The 18,286-nt window shown below is 37.7% G+C and overlaps 1 protein-coding gene across 4 annotated transcripts in view; it reads right to left on the bottom strand.

Annotated features, from left to right (window-relative positions):
- LOC149541146 (uncharacterized protein At3g49140-like) overlaps window positions 1-18,286 on the bottom strand; it is a 217,301-nt gene that overhangs the window by 15,081 nt on the left and 183,934 nt on the right. For all 4 annotated transcript variants that reach the window (XM_089802135.1, XM_089802134.1, XM_089802133.1 and 1 more), the window contains exon 10: window positions 5,084-5,179. In XM_089802135.1, coding sequence (XP_089658261.1) covers window positions 5,154-5,179 — 26 coding nt within the window. In that variant the 3' untranslated portion in view covers window positions 5,084-5,153. The remainder of the gene's footprint in view (window positions 1-5,083; window positions 5,180-18,286) is intronic.

Genomic DNA, 18,286 nt, shown 5'->3' on the forward strand with positions numbered 1-18,286 from the left:
AGGTCAAGACCTGAATCCATCACCATTCCAAAAATCTCATGCATGTATTCAGGTTTTATTTGGTTATATATGTTTCAGTTCAAGCACTGTTATTTGATTGTTAAAATTCGTCATTATCATAGTGCTTGCATTAAAATTATATTTTCCTGAATTTTTATTATTATTACTATCCCTTTGTCTTTGGTTACCATAACATTACGAATTAAACTTTTGTGCCAAGAGTTTGACGAAGTACCCACAGTCCAGAATTGTTATTTTTAGTGACCCATATAGTAAGGGACATCTCAATGGTATCAGAGCTTGTTTGCAAACTATTTGAAGAAATGTCAAACCCCTGAAGTATTAAGATTTTGGTGTTGGAAGAAGTTATAACCTGTTGGGGTTATTTCAGAGACAAAGGAAAAGATCAAGGCAAATAGCTCTTTATAGTACACAAAAAACTAATAGAGAGATAAATGTAATACACAAAAATAATAAATGCTTATCGTATATGCATCCTTAATACAAATTGCTTTGAATCCCTTTATTATTATTCTATCTGATCAAAGAGCAGTTTTCCATATTATAATATCCAAATGTGGATAAGTCTTCCCGCTCTCTTGTCTTCCTAATGAGTGTGATCACCTTCTCATATTTTGTATTTAGGCTCATAAGTCACTAGCCATAGAGCATGCAATATGCCAATTCATAAATACTTTCTTTACAAATTATGCCACTTTATTATTAATACTATTTGTGCCTTCATAAATCTCGTCATTAATTGTTAATGGTTTAGACATAACCATTATTGTTAGATATTCTTGACTCCTCTTAGTTTGACCTGCGTGTAGTCACAAAGGCTGGCCCACACATCTTTCACCACCTAAACTTAATAATTTTGTTTATGTTCTAGAGTAATTTCCAGTGGTCGATATCATTAATTAAAGTCATAAATATGATTCAGCGCTGCAAACATAATATTTCCCTTATGGCGGTCTCAATGCATGCACATAATATATTGGTGAGTCCCAACTCTCCTAGCAGCAGAACACACACAGGCTGAGCACATGTACCAAAAGAATATCCCTTATTGCACACACCCAATTGAGTATGTAGCTGTAAGCACTTTCAGCAGAGGCCTGCAATCTGCAGTTGTCACCTCTTTCGACATTTGTACCCCCAGTTCTTTGTTCCATCTCCAATGTGAGGGTCTCTCAGCCGTAATCTTTGTAACCAAACAAGAGTTGTCTTTATCACAACATTGCAGCCACAAACTCTGTGATAACTTCTCCTTTAGAATTTGCGATATCAACCATCGTAGCAGCCTCTGGATAGCCATATCGTGGATGATAAGGGGTGATGTTGGAGTGTCTATTATGCTGTGTATAAATTATTACAGCCATCATAACCAATGAACAATATGATCTGCTGAGTCATTCATGCCCAAATGCATCGGAAGCCTTAATTATTTGTTGGTTAAATGTTTGCTGATACGTGTTGACCATTAATCATAATAAGTCAATGCTGTGACGATTGTTTGTTACTAGGATGATTAAAATCTTTAATCGTAATATAATTTTGATTCCATCCCAAGACAAAGTTGCAGATATATATATATATATATATATATATATATATATATATATATATATCTGCTCAATAACCAATTGCAATACTTGCATGTTCACATACCAATATAATGAAATTCCTGAATATTTACACCTGCTCTTTCTATAGATAATATTCATTCACTGGTGGATTTTATATCTCGTATCCCTGATTCTATTATCTGGTATTACCAACTTACAGTAGCAAGAGCAGATAGAGAGGTAAAACTTTTTGTATTGAACCTTTGTTAAAACACACCCATCAAGTATCGGGTAAGACTGGCGAATGTTTATAATGGTGACATATTATTCCTTATTGGGACTAGTCTCTATCTGTCATTCCTCTTTTTTTTCTACATTCAAATCACTTGAAGGTTCTTATACAGAGCACATCCCTTCTATGCAGTCTCAACCTACGGTTCCAGTAAAGTAAAGGCAACCCTTTGACTCTACAACCATAGATCCATCATCATTGATGTTAATCTATTATAAACTCTTAGCAATAGTTATACGATCACAGACAAGTGGGGCACCTTCTTTGATACCATGTTAGTGATAGGATCCATTAAATCTGATCGATAACTTGTAATAGCACTTATAGATATTTATGTGTCTTCCAAGTTTTTATATGAATGAATATATATATGAAATAAAGAGGCATGTCTCTTTAATATATTAACCTACATTAGTTATAGTTGTAATACAAGTAATATATTCTCAATATATTATAATGGTTATGGTTATATATATATATATCACATAAGTTAAATTATCCCATATATAATATCTGCCATATATTATTTATATATCTCATATATATAATATAATTTATCCGACAGAATTATAACATTAACATGATCGACTTAGAAAGAATACCTACTTTGGATTGAATGCAGAGCATTTCAATTTGAGTCGTAATGCTTATGTGAAAATTAAAATTCCATGTAAGCAATGGAAGTGGTTAAGCCTAGATTCATTGGATATTATAAGTATAGCTATGCATAGCAGAGGTTTTTTTGGCTTATAAATTTGTTCGCCTCAAATGGAAAAGGAAAAGAGTTTCCTATTTCATTAACCCCTAGTCACTTGGGGATATGACTAAGGATTACAAATTTCTTTTTATACCTATACCAAACCTAAAAAATGTAGAGCATTTCAATTTGAGTCGTAATGCTTATGTAATAATTAAAACAACATATAAATAACAAAAGTGATTATGCCTATATTCTTTGGGAGGTTTAAATCAGTGTTATAGGACTCGACGATTCCTGCAAGGACTCAATCGTCGAGTCCTAAGGTCAGCCAATCAAAATGAGGAAAATTGTCGTAGGACTCAGACTTGGACTCAAGCGAGTTCGAGCCGAGTCCTATCAGCATGACTGGGCTGGCACACAACATTTGGATAAGGAAAAAAAATTTAAAAATTAATGTTTTTTTTGGTTTTTTTGGGTATGTTAAGCATGAGTGAGACCTAAAAAGGTCGTTCTATCACTTGCAAGCACAAATAATAAAGAAATAAGAGTTGAGGGAAGAGTATTGGGGTTTTGGGAGATAGATTAGTAGTTTGGCTCTCATCTATCAGTTGTTGATTGTTTGTGCCACTTCGTGGCTTGCATATAAGCATTGAGAGGAGTTAAAAGAAGCATTTGGAGGAGGCTCCTTCAAACTTGGGTTACATTTCCATTTCTAGATAAAATTTGAAGAGGTAATGCAATTGGAGTATGTTGAACTAGCCATCTAGTGCTTCAAGATGCAAACACAACTAGAGTATGTTCGAGCATATACATTTGAAGAGACACAACAAGTTGGCAGCAAAAAAGTTGAATGATCTTGTTTTTGTTCACTACGAGCTTCGCTTCCACCACAAACACATTTTGGGCACCGACAAATCTCTCATTGTATTAGAGAAGGTTGATATACAAGTGGGGTGGAACACAGAGGTTGATGAACATGTCTTTAGTGATGAAGATTTGGAGTGGTTTGATCAGGTGGATCGAGAGGTAGAGGCAGAGGCAATGGCGAGGGCAATAGAGGAGGCTAGAGCACGATGCGACCCAGTGCAAGACCTTGAGGCTGAGAGTGATGGATTCGACTCTAATGATGAGGATTATGAGGATAAGGAGGATGATCATGATGAGCATGTCACTAAGGTTCAACCTCAGACACATGGAGAGAGGATGGCTCAAGAGTCTTCCATGACCTATCTTAGGCATACTTATAGGAAGACATAGGCTACTATGAGCCTTTATTTTAATATATGTTTTGAACTTTTGATTCCATGGATTGCATATTCCATGGATATTGTAGACATTTGACAATTACACTATATTTCAGAGTTCTATTATGTTATTCAATTTAACTTTAAGAAACTTCTATCAAAAATTTCTATTTATACTTACCTGATCTATGAAAAGTTGTATGTGTGCAAAGTAGCTTCTATTCATCTCAATTATTGTGTAGTTAATGTTAATTGGCTAAACAATGCATGAAAAAAACTTAAAATCCTTAAAAGTCTTCCAATTTCATGGGTTTTTTAATTTGCCTAGTCCTTGCTAAGATCGAGTCTGACCCCAATTTGGGCTTGGCCGAATACGAGGCAAGTCTAAAGCTGGTAACACTAGTTTAAATATAGCTATGCTAAGTAAAGAAGTTTTTTGGCTTATAAATTTGTTCACTTCAAATGGGAAAGGGAAAGAGTTTCCTATTTCATGGACCCCTGTGATGTGTTATTTGATAATAATTTTATGTTCAATTAACTAGTTAGTAATCTACCTAGATTAACTCGTTGCTCCCTTTGTATAATTGAGTCGGGTATAAATACAACACACAAAAAGTACTTGGGGCTCAAAACCAATATATTTTCCCGATTTTTCTTGGTAACATGATCGCTATAGAACAAAAGGATGGAGACATTGGAATGGAGATTCTAGAGCTATACACTGGGAATCTATACACATGTTCATGCTTCTAAAGCTAGTAATCTACATTGTCATTTGTATTAAAATAATGCTTCAAAGAAGTGTTAAATTCATTGGAATTTGTTCTCTCTCACAAACATTTGATGATTTAAATAATCATTAGAGTATGACAAAAAAAATGGAGCCCAAAACTTCCAATAACAGAATGGTTGTGAATCCCTAATTAACAATCTATTTCTTTATTATATTGTGAATCAATGTCTAAATGGGCATCATAATCTGATAAATATAGCATTCTATATCTTCTTAGAAGCAAGCTCCTTGCAATACATTTCATGAATACTTTAGCCATACATACATGTATGCATATTATGCATTCCTAAACTCTTTTAAATACACTATTCCAATGATATTCCAGCACGTTATATCATTCAATGAACACTATTTTCCAATCTTATGTGATGTAACATTTATTTTTATAGTTAATTGAATGCCTTGGAAAATGTTTGATTGCAACACATCAAATACCTAACCTCAAACCAATTAAGTACTTTTAACAGAGTTTGCTTTTATGTATACCTGACACTTGAATGCAAATCGCAATGTTCGAAGTTCAATACCAGAGCAAGTTCTAATGTCAATTCCAAGACTATCTACTCCAACAAGAGTCGCTTCCTGTAAATGCCATAAAGAAGACATGAAATCAAATTTCTAGAAAGAGAGATCATATAGTTGCCTTCTTTTAATGAAAGGCCATACATGGATAATAAGACACAAATATGAAGTATAAATAAAGTCACAATGAGACAAGAAACTTGATTCATGCATCTAACAGGAATTATACTATTGACCTATCTGATCACTTTCAAAAAAAACATTATCCGGATGCATCATGCTATGATTGACTGAAATAAAAAGTCAATAATATATAATAGCTAATCACACAAACGGTTTAAAACTGATCTGAAATTCATGTTAGGCTTTTCAAATCAGGAATCTGATCACAAAGGTAAAGGTAGTTTCCTAGGTCAGTTCCAAGCGAGATGTCAATGAGGCAAATGAGAACCTAATTGTAAAAGTTTGCAAAGGGCTGTTTTTTCATTCACCTTGTATGTTCAAATTTTTATCTCTTTTGGTTTTTGTAATGACCCTGCTCAAATTTGATTGAAAACTTCTAATTGAAGACTCAAGAAATTTTGTCAAACACTTTGCATACAAGGGTCATATGACTGATATAACTTTTCAATTTGCTAAAATGACTCTTTTCTTCAATTTGCATCAATAAGAATGCTTGCAAGAAGACTCCAGATTGTCTAAACAATGACTTAACATGAATGTGCAACTAATTTTGGCAATATTCAATGCATATGTATGATCTAAGCATGAGAAATGAACACCTACAGCCAACTGACATTTTTACAAACAGTTGGTATGCAAACTAACTAGCTGATAATAAATGATATTGAATTGCTCAAATGACACCAGCAACTATTATCTCCTTAATTGCAATGAAATTTTTAATACAATGCTCATGAAATATGGCCAAGACTCTTGGCATTTACATGGATTACAAAATATGATAATGTTGGTATAATGCACAACTACAGCTGAAACTTATAACACCTAAAATGCAATGCTAACATGAATGATAAACAAAGGAACCTGGAGAAATGATGATGCCTTAGAAAAGAGCTGATGAAAGAATCAAGTTTCAAGCAAAATGAACTTCTCTTAGGCCCAATCGATGCTTTCACCCAGCCGCCCCTGTTCTTCCCTGGCAATACTTTTAAAAAATAACTGCAGCCTCTAAGCTCCTCGAATTTGTCCTCGTAAAGATTGTCTCGATGATAGCAACTGAATGCAACAATACCCAGAACCATCGGATACCTCTAAGTGAAGATATGAACAAAAATATGTTTCCAATGATGCCCCAACAGCAGTATATCAGACTTCTAAATAAATTGTAGATGCTGCAAATCACCTCCTCAATGCAAATTCGTTGAAGACTATAAACTCCAAAAAGTCTCCAAAGCAAACACCAATCAATATCATACAAAACTTGGCCGAATGCCCCAAAGTTTTAACCAATGAAGCACAAATGAAAGTCTGAAGTAACTTTCTCCCTAGCTGCAATAATTCAAGTGATATTTCACACCCTCAAAATTGCTTACCAATTGAGAGTTTTCGTTCTCAATGGCCAATTGTGACTACTATAGAAACCCTAGGCTCCACAACCATCAAACATCATCATCAACAACAACAAATCTTCCTACTGAGAATGAAGCCCAAGATGCCTATTTATTCTTTTTTCTCCATTTTCTCCAAAAACTTCTAGAACATTATTTTATTTATTAAGTGACTTTATAAAATATTTTATAATTCAAGTCAATTTATTAAATTAATTAAATATAAAGTTACCCTTTAATATTTGTTTATTTGATAACTTTATAAATAATTAACTTAATACCACTTATTTATTTAATTAAAATAATTAATTAGTCATCCTCATAAAATATTCATTATTTTGGACAACTTAATTAATTAAATTAATTAAATCAAATTACCTCCAAAAAAAGGGGACATGACAATTTTGACCCTTTGACCGAGCTTGTAATTAATCAAACCCTATCCTTTCATCCAAATCCTTTTATCATATTCGCATTTCTAAGCTCAAACATCTAGCATAGAAAGAACATTATATAATGATAAAGATCATTGATTGATAAAACATTGTCATAATTTATGACTATACATCATTTCTATCTAAATTTTCTTCTTGGACGCTAGATTGCGGAACTTCATCCTTGAATTAGAGAACGAGATCCAATCCCTCTTTCAAATACTTCATTAGTTGGAGCACATTGAATCTTCGCACGATATAAGTGCCTCTATTGTTACATAGCCTTTGCTCTTTGATCCATCCATTGGTATTGTTTTGAGGCATCACATCACTATCTTTTCTACCTTCAAACACTCACTCATCTATTAGATTTGTGCCTTTTTGATGAAGAGTACTCCCCTTATCAACAAAAGAACCAAAAAAAATAGAGAAACAACAAAAAATTGCAAGAACAAGAAACTCGTTTTCTATTATCTCTAATGAAATAGAATTACAATATTCAGAAATATATAATGTACAACCACATGGGCATTTTCATTACAATATTCTGCAAGCAAGAGCCACCATATACATCCTAAGAACTATTGTAGATAACCCTATGACCCTTCATTATATAGGGGGAAGTTTAACTACCCTAGAAGGCTCTAGAAATTTTAACCTTAAACTTTGAATCCGACTATCCTTAAAATATTATTATTTATCTTTTCTTACATTAGAATAAACCCCAAACAACTTTCAAAACTCAAATGATTTTTTGAAGGAATTTTATTTTTCTATTTCAAGTACAACAACTTCCAAAGCCCATAACTTTTCAAACATTGACCTGATGAGTGTTATATGCCAAGTGTAGAAGTGTTTACTTGCCAAATATGGAAGTGTTTATTGGGAGGTTGGTGCCTCTACACACTCTAGGTGAAGGTACCGTTCAACATAGACCGATGGATTTGTGACATGTGTCTAACTGCCTCTCATGGATCTTTATCTCTGGCTATTGTGGTATTCATTGACAACTCGAGCTTTTGGTGTAACGGCAACAGGGATTCCAACAAGTGGTATCTGAGTGCTAGGTTACGAGTTCAAATCCCTCAAGTCATGCTCAGGGGGGGATTCTTGGGAGGCTGGTGCCTTTGTCCTCTCTAGGTGAAGGTACCATCAACATAGATTGATGGATTTGTGACATGTTCTTAACTGCCTCCTGTGGGGGGCTAGGGGGGATTGTTGGGAGGTTGGTGCCTCTGCCCTCTCTAGGTAAAGGTATTGTTCAACATAGACTAATGAATTTGTGACATGTGCTTAACTGCCTCCCATGGATCCTTGTCTTTGGTTGTTGTGATGTTCATTGACAGCTCAAGCTTTTAGTGTAATGACAACAACAATTCCAATAGTGTTTCTATGCCAAATACGGAAGTGTTTACATGCCAAATATGCAAGTGTTGATATGCGAAATGTGGAAGTGCTTATATGCTAGATATGGATTGTATAGGTTCGCATAATACTGAAAATAAATGAAATACAACAATAGCATGGAATAACATAGAATCCAATTACACCATAAATGACAAAATGATATATCTTTCATAGCATAATCGTTCCAACATTTACCACCCTCCTTTCACTTTCTCCAAACTCTAACAAATAGACTTGACATTGTTGGTTAAGTCTCCAACCATCACCAATTCACACCCCTTTGGAATGATGTTTTATTGCATTAACTAACAAAAGTCTTGTTTAATTATTCCTGGCATAATTGTTGCCTACACCATCCCCCCCAAAAGAAAGAAAGTATTCTTCCAAATGACAACTATAAATCCAATAATATTGAGGAAATGATAAGAGTGTAGATAATCACTTGTACTGCACAAACTAAATGTTGTAGTGTAGTTCAAAAATGAAAAGGGGGGCCTGGGGGCAACACCCCCAATAGGGTCGAGGGGCAACGCCACTTGCATGGTTTGGGGACAGCACCTCAGGGGCACTCCCTATTGCAGTACGGTGCAAGGTCGAGGGACATCACCCCCACCATTGAGACCAAATTAATGTTAGAAATTTGTTCAACGCTCCCCTCGGGATTCGTGACAAAGGCTTAACCACCACCTGTGTACTATAAGTTGAGTGGTTGTATTAGGCATTGACAGATCGGTCTTTTGGTGCAAAGGTAACCTCACTCTAACAAGTGGTATCAAAGCTTGGTCACAGGTTCGAATCCTTAGACCCTCGGGTAACACTGAGGGGGAGATTGTTAGAAATTTGTTCAGTACTCCCCTTAGGATTCGTGACAAGGGCTTAACCATCTCTTGTGTACTATAAGTTGAGTAGTTGTATCAGGCATTGACAAATTGGTCTTTTGGTGCAATGACAACCCCACTCTAACAATTAACACCTTTAAAACCACACAAAATTTCACAACAAGTCAATTCTCCCACTTCCCTCCTGACAAGGAATCTAACTTTCCTATACCCTGTATGACCTACACCAATCTCTTCTACTGTATGTGGGATGATCTTCCTCCTATCCGTACTGTGGCTACTCATCCTTTGGCTAGTGCTCAATCTTCTGCTTCCTGTTGCATGTACTTATGGTTGACTGGTCCTGTTAGCCATACAAGATTTTCTTATGTATAGATTTTGGGCAAGTCATACAGCTTGGCTTCCTCCGCCTTATTGTTCTTTGTCCCTCGTACACTATGTGTAAACTAGTGATTGGATCATACTCATAAGTGTGTACAAGATTGCTGGTGCAAGTATTCCCGACTCATATGGATTGTTTCCGTACAGGTGACACTCGTATGGATGAGTGCCATAATTAGAAATCACGATCTTAGGACCTATCACCATCCAATAAATACTTGAGTCATCACCCAATATCTGATATCATTTACCAGACTCAATGTGTCATCAATCATCATCATGTGAAACATCAAAGGTTCCCACATCACTAATACCAATACCATCCAACTGAGGCCCCTTTGCTATCGCTTGCTACTGCATACATGACTCAATGTCATCATGTGAACCCACAACATTATGGCATAAATCTACATCACTTGACTCCTTAACACTCAAATCATGAATGTCACAGCTAGCTAGTTCCATGCCCTCACTCGACCCACTTGAGATACCAGTTGTCTCCTGTACTAACTCAACACTATGACAACTGCCATAAAAATCAGAACTCTCAGTGTTCATATCCTCCAAGTAGTCTTCAAAAACAACACCCTCATTAAGAGAGTCTAAACTAACAGTGGAAACAACTGCATCTTTTGCACTCAGACTATCCGCAACACCATCAATAGACTCACATAAGGGACTAGTATCTTAAAAATTAGACTCAATATTACCCATATCCGCACTACTACCAACTGATGTAAGGCTACCATTGAAGGTTGTTAGCATGTCCTTAGCATTTCCCAAAGCATTAGCTCTGGAATCCTCAAATTGTTGGAACTCCTCTAACAAAATAGGCACATCCACATGTCCTTGTGTAGAATCTCCAAAATTATGACTATATATAGGACTAGTGGCTGCCCCACAAAGAACATGATCATCTCCACCATAATCACCAACTACTAAAAACTTACAGCAAAGACTTATGGATGTCTCACATGTGAAAAACTCGAGTCTATTTTCCTGCATTCTTGGTGAGGACCATTTAAAAATGGAAACCATATACCTAGTTTCCCTTTCAACAGTTGTCGAGTATGAAAATTTGCTTCGATCTTTTTCTGATTTTGACTTAGCTTTTCCATACATTCCATTAGGGCATTTGTTTTCTCCCTAAGATTACTCCTGCTATTCAATTAGTTTCCATATTTACTAGATTTCTTGTATTTGTCCATAACTAAAATAAGTGCAAGTGTCGGTCATTCAAATATCAACCAACAAAACCAAGATAATAAATTTTTTTCCTATTGCACAGGATTGTACGAAACCACTATAGAATCCCACAAGGATATTGTCTCAAAATGCAAATTTTGATACCACTATAAGAGCCCCACTGACTTGCACTACTACAATGATGTATGAACTGTTTTTATTTTTTTATTTTTTTGAAACATATGATTTTTTGTAGTTTTTTAATATTTAAGAAATGCGGAAATGAACAATCAGAAACAACTACTAATAGTACCGACAGCAAGATAGGAAATTGCAATCATGTTACTTGCAATGTTATTACAAATAATCCTCTTATAATTCATAAAATAAAATAAAATAGTAACCTATATATGAATGGTGTCCAATTTAGTTGCAGCAGACCCAAGGAGTTGCAAAATTAAGGAAGTGATGCTATTTTGCACCAGTATTTGATCACACCACAAGTCAACAAATGCCAACAATTTTCAACGCAGCTTCTTGCATCAAAGCGCTGCTATATATAACAGATTTCACACCAGCGATGCTGAAGAAATATGTTTACTGGGTGCTTTAGATTTTTGCAATTCTCTTGTTTTTGCAATATGTATAATTTTTTGAATTTTCAAATACAACCAATACTACAATGTAAACTGAAATGGCAACATATTTACCTTTAACCAGGTAACTTCCAACTAGAATTTGCAGCGATGAAACTACAATTTATTGTCAGTCTAATAGGTGGTTACAGAAGGTTTAATTTGAACCTGTTATGATGCTTCACAATTATGAAATTACATTCAAATATTAGGGGAGCCTGAATTGTTTGATATAGTGCCAATTTGCAGCAGACTGATAACGTTCCACCTTTGGCTTGAAATATCAACAATTGCAGCCTGTATGGGAGATGCCCACATCAATTATACAGTCATCTACAATACCAACAATAGTTATGAATTGCAATGCCTTAAACACCCAAACAGTGGCATTATAACCAGACCCCCAATCAGGTTCTATACACCAAGAATTGTGATTGCAGCAGTTGGAAAACATCAATATTGGTGTCCACAATAACAGTAGCAAAATTGCCCTTCAATGGTGTTACCATCAAGAGCATGACAGGGTACTGTGTGCACTCAATAACCAGTGAAATTGTCCACCAAATAGCTGCCCAAAGGAATAGATAATAGTGATAACAATGCCCAAATGCTGCTCCAAATTGCCACCCAGCAAGGTAGTAAAATCGTTTAAAACCCAACACCAAACTGCTGGTAAATTGGCACCAAATATGCAGAGATCAAGGATGCCCAGCTATAGAGATAATGGACACCGATTTTGCACAAAATGGATGTCAATGTGCAGCAAACATTCATCCTTTAATCACAGTCAACACTGTAGAGAATGACAGAGAAAACATGCAGAATAATAACCCTCACAATGGATACCAAAATCAGATTCAAGACAACTTAATTCACTATACAACAACAGTGAATTAAATACTCGATTCAGATTTAGAATAATGATTCAATTGCTTTACAACAACAGCAATTGATGCACAGATCAAGAGGAATCAGTCCAAGATATTCACCAACTTAAACTCTGACAAGCAAATGTTAAAAGCAATAGGCAAGAATGAAATTTATTTTCTTCATGAAGCCACTTTTATAAAGCACTTGGCTTCTCCAATACACCTGATTAAAGTTGCCTCGTCAACACACCTTTCAATTAGAAGCTTCCATCTAATTATTTTAAATAAATAACTCTCGAGCGCATGGCTTCATGAAGACACTTTTCACTTAAGAGGCTTCTTCCACACACCATCAAATTATAACACTTATATGGTAAAGTTATTTTCTAAGATAATCTTAATAAACAACTTATAATATAGAGATCCATGAATTTACCCAATCAATCACTAAAGAAGCCAAAGCACCAAGTGCCTCAACTGCACTGCTAAAAGTAGGAATTGCGCACAATTGAATTCCTATAAATAGAAAGTCAATCAACAAAGACCCTCAAAACACACTCCCAACTCACGAGGGTCGCAATGATGACCTAATCAAAATCTTGGCTACAAGATCCTACTAAAATGGGGACATTACAAATATCCAAACGCTGTTATTTCTAACAGATAACCACATCCTCAAGAACGCCTAACAGCGGCGTCTAATAGCAGCAGCCAATCGCCTTAACCATTCACAAAATCTTGGCCACCTAGGATGAATATTAAGTACGGACCTACAAACATTGAACGCAAATGAGATGCCAAAAAACCTTGGTCGACTTGCAGCAAATAATGGACAATTTTGGTATACAACACCAGCATTGTAATCAGAATTAATTCTCAGATTTTCATAGCACAATTCATCACTATCTTTCAGTGATTCAAAGTGCAAACAGAGAGGAATCAGTCCTCACAACACCCTTGTTGAAAACCTTCATCAAAATCACAAGTAATAAAATTAATAGGCAAGAGAATGATCGATCTTCATAAGGAAGTCCTTTTTATAACTGTTTACCGTACGGGTAAAATAAATGCATGCATACAGACAATGGAAATACGAACAGCAGAACTCCTTAGATTATTCGCATATGCCAGAACCTTACTTTATGCTTATGATAAGATGAATCATCCTTTACAATGATCCCAGACGGGATATAAATACTATCCGCCGAACCTTCCCGAAGGAGTCTATCAGCCACAAACATTATGTCCGCTACAAACTATTTACCCATCGGTTACAAAATCTTTACCGATGACGTTGGCTACAGAATACAAAAACACTGACGACAATCAAGTCGGCTAACACAGTTTCTACTGACGACATCAACCCATCAGCTATACAATATTTACTGACAACATCATCCCCCCCAAAAGAAAAAGTCGTCTCCGGACGACAATTACAAAATATTTGAGATAAAATATATTAATGGACTGATTACAACAAGATAAATCTGCTTCTGACACATCACTTTCACCTTCGTCCCGTGCCTGTAGCCTCTGCTAACACAATACTGCCTCCTTAATGAAGCTAACCTTGATAGCCACCCGTGCTGCTTACTTTGTTTCCAACTCCTGGGTACCCTGAGCCAAGTGTTGTTGCACTGCCTCCAACTAGATGATCTGCTCCTCCCGAGCTCTCTACGCATCCACCAAGACAGCCTCTCGGCCAACACCTACTCCCAGTGCCTCTGGTACATAGACACTCCATGCCTGCAGCAGCTTCAAGTCTTTTCAACTGGTCACACTTCACACGACTAATATCCGCAACGACTAGGGGTCTAGGGGGCAATGCCCCCGGCGGGGTCGAGGGGCAGCACCCCCGCGGGGTCTTGGGGTAGTGCTCCAAATTAGCACTCCGGAACCCACACAAAAATGCACGGAACACACTATTTCTGTCATTTTCTGCCGATTCCACTCTTTCTGGCAACCACTGATGCTTCCCCTTCCCTTAGACATCATCCGATACTCATTTTGAACTACTTCAATCTGTCGTTGTTTTTTTTTTTTTTTTACTGCTTCCTCTTCCTCTTTCCTGCTCCTCTACAATCCACCACAAATCCCTCGGTACACAAAAATTCTTCTCCTTCCCTGTACGGATTCCATATAATAACAGCGTCTTTCCTCCTTATATAAGTTTCCTCCGTCTGTTACCCCGCGGAAGAGGCCAAAGAAATATGCCGTAACCAAGCACACCTTTCCCACGGAGAGATAAGGCAGCGGATAACGGCAGAAGAACTCTTGAATCTGAGCACCGCAAATGAGAAAATAAATTTTTCCCCAGAATGCCTCATTCGGCAATATACAAACAACTTTGGGGATACCACAACCGAAGACTTCTCTTTTCTGTTGCCTTCTGTTGCCAATGCGGTTCTCGAAATATCCACAGGTTGATGGGATAATCAACTATTTCTCAACTCAACACGCACAAATGATAACACTAGTCTGCAGCACAAATGACAACACTGTTAAGCATCGAATCTTCAGCTCAAGCACGCACTCGCATCTGCCTGTAACTAGTCTACACACTCACATCGTAGACTTTCTCCAACTTACTATTAGAAAGTCGTGCTAAAGCCGTGTGCTACCTTTCTACACGGTATCCCTACCAAACGGGCACAACCAAATCTGCATACACACTGCAATAACTTCGATATAAACTCAAACCAAATGGCACTATCAGAAACTGTCCACGGCCAAGCTATTTTCGTGGTTGCTACAAGGAATTCTTAACCGCAGAACTCTGAGATCTTATTGCTATAAAGAAGGGATTGAAGTTGAGAGTCTCCTTCGTTGGTAAATATTTGCTCACACAGAAAGCACTTCCCTGATTTGTGTTCCCCAACAAGCAAGGTGCATGTTAGCTCTAGAAGTTTAGATTCCTGGAGCAAATGCTGAGCGCGGAATAAGTATGTTATAATTTTCTGAGCATAGTTCGCAATATTTCCTTTATGGACGCCACGAGCATTAGATTTTTGGGGCTGTTCGACTACATCCAAGGGCAGAATGAGAAACACGCCAAGATTCCGATAAGGGCGCCTGAAGAAAACCCTAGCATTGAAGCAGTCGAGGTGGGGAGTTCGATTCGCGACAGTGCGAAGGTTTGTTTGTGATACGCGCGAAAAAACATCTCCCAGAACTCCGCAGAAAGACTAATTTCTGCACCAAAAAAAAACTCCACAGGCACAACACCGCGGAAAAAAAGACCCCGCAGGTTGCCTTTAGTAGGCAACCTGGCCGTGGACGCAGACAATCTGCCCACAGGACGCAATCCGCGGACAACCTACCCGCAGGACCCAGTCTGCAGACAGTCACTTTGCTTGCTTTTTTTTTTCTTTTTTTCTTTTTTAAAAATTTTTTAAATCTTTTTCTTCTTTTTTCTCAATCTTTCTTTTTTTCTTTTTTTTCTTTTTTTTAAATGTTTTTTTTTAGCAATTAAAAAAATGCAGCACCTTTATTTTGCCTCAAGGTGTTGTCGTTCTGCAATGACAACGACGAGGGACTCATCTGATCATTCTACGACAGTGATGGCAATGGCATCTTCCTGGCACGGTAGGATCCGTTGATTGCATGAGGTACATCTTGCCCGTCCAACGTCCCCAACTTTATCACTCGATTGTCACCGACCTCCCAGATCTGATACCATCTTGCTTTAAACCTTTCTTGTTTGATTTCATTCTGACCATCGTACTTGAGTACCAACAGCCCCAACTGAAACCTGTTGAATTTGAAATGTTTTTCATGCCATGCCTTACGTTTGTTCCGTGTCACCTTCGTCGCCCACTGTGCCTGCGATCGTCACGCATCTGGATTATTTTGTTTCTGTCGGCACCCTTCAACTAATTTTATGGAGCGTTGTAACACTTTCTTTCCACACGGTCTGTTCACTGTGTTTTGGACGGTGGAATTTTTCTTTTTTCTGGGTTTGTATTGCATGTCCTTCCCTTTTTCAACCGTAACCTCCTTTGCTTCATTCGCTTCTCTGTATTCTTTCGGACATTCATTTTCCTCTGTTTTCTCACCTTCATCAACCCTTAACATATTACAACTCGGAAAGAATTCGTAGTCTTCTATCTGCCAGTAGTAAAGGCCATTCATTGAGTCTAGGTTGTCGTCACTCGATCCTCCTAGTGTCAATACTCCTTCCTATTCCATTCTCCTCTTTCCTTCGTCGTCACTTTCACCTTCACCTTCTGAATCTGACGATGCTACCTCCTCACCTACCATTTGTGTGTGCAGGTCAATTATGAATCTTTTGCCTCCGCACTCCATTGATAGGGTATTTCATTTCCAATCATGTTTTACTTTTTCTTGCACCAACCAATTATGTCCCAGAATAGCATCATATCCTTTTCTTTTCAATGGAATGATCACAAAATCCAATAAAAATGGTTGCGTTCCAATAGTTAGCGGTTGCGCCCTCAAGGTTCCCAACGGTTTGATCTCGTGCTGGTCTGCCATGAGCAACTGGAATGTAGGTGGCCACAACGTCGGCTTTCCCAACTTCTTCCAGGTCTCCTCCAGTAAGACGTTTACACCAGACCCTCCGTCGACTATCATGTCTATGAGAACATATCCGAGGATCCCCATCTCGACAACTGCCAGATGCCGTCCGGATGTGAGTGCCAACAGCATTGGGTCTGTTGGCATCACTTCCCTACTGTCCCTTCCTGTGTCCTCCATTGCTTTCGAAAATGGTGTATGATTTAGAATGGCTGTTCGTAACTAGGGCATTGTGAGAAGGTCACTTATCTTGACCGGTACCTTCGTTTGTAAGATTTGCCTTACGATGTTTTGTTTTGCATAGTTCCTTGCCAAGGTGTCGGTGATGTCTTTTAACTGAGATGTCTCTGCGGATGATGCCTTCTCAATCTCTGCCCATGCTTCCCCAAATTTCCTCTTTTCTGTTAGCCGACTGATAGTTTCGGCGGTATTCTATATTTTGTAGCCGACAGTCCGGCGGTGTTTAGCCGACGGTCCGGCGGTGTTTTTGTATATTGTAGCCGACGTCGGCGGTAAATAGTTTGTAGCGGATAGAATAATTGTGGCCGACGGACTCCTTCGGGAAGGTTCGGCGGTAGTATTTATATCCCGTCTGGGATCATTGTAAAGCATGAATGATTCATCTACTATTGCGAATAATAATATAAGTTCTGCTGTTCATGTTCTATTGTCTGTATGCGTTCATTTTCTTTACCTGTACGGTAACATTTTCTTCTGCCAGGTCTGGGTACTCTTTTGCTTGCCTCCGCGTAATTGCCAGAACCTCTTCTTCATCCGTCCGGATGGTGATCAGATTCACTCCAGACTTCGAGCACTTAGCATCTTCATGGTCACCGGGTCCACACCATCTGCATAATAATTTCGGTGTGTTTTCCGTTGTACAATCCCGCGCAAAATGACCCCACAAATTACATGTTCGGCATTGCACGATCGGCCGGTCGTTTGCATCATACTAGATTCGACTTCGGTTTCCATTATTATTGTTATTGTTTGCATTGTTATTGTTATTTTGCCCTTTGCTATTAATCCTGTACCCACCCGGAGTGGCACCATCAATGTTTGCATTTTCGTTCCCTCCTGACATGGAAGCTGCTTGTGTAAGAAGCACCTGCAGAGATCCTCCGGTTTTCATGTTAAAGGGGCATTCCTTTGTCGAATGGCCCATGATATGACAAATGTCACAGAATTGGTTCTTTGGACAGGATCCTTTAGTATGATCGTCGGTTTTACACTCTGTGCACCACAGCTCACTGCTCTTTGTCTCCTTCTGCATATTTTTAAACTCCATCATGCGGACCATGTCCTTCTGT

This window comes from Cupressus sempervirens, chromosome 9 (genome assembly GCF_028749045.1).
Source record: "Cupressus sempervirens isolate cs-2001-9-10 chromosome 9, ASM2874904v1, whole genome shotgun sequence".
Lineage (NCBI taxonomy): Eukaryota > Viridiplantae > Streptophyta > Pinopsida > Cupressales > Cupressaceae > Cupressus > Cupressus sempervirens.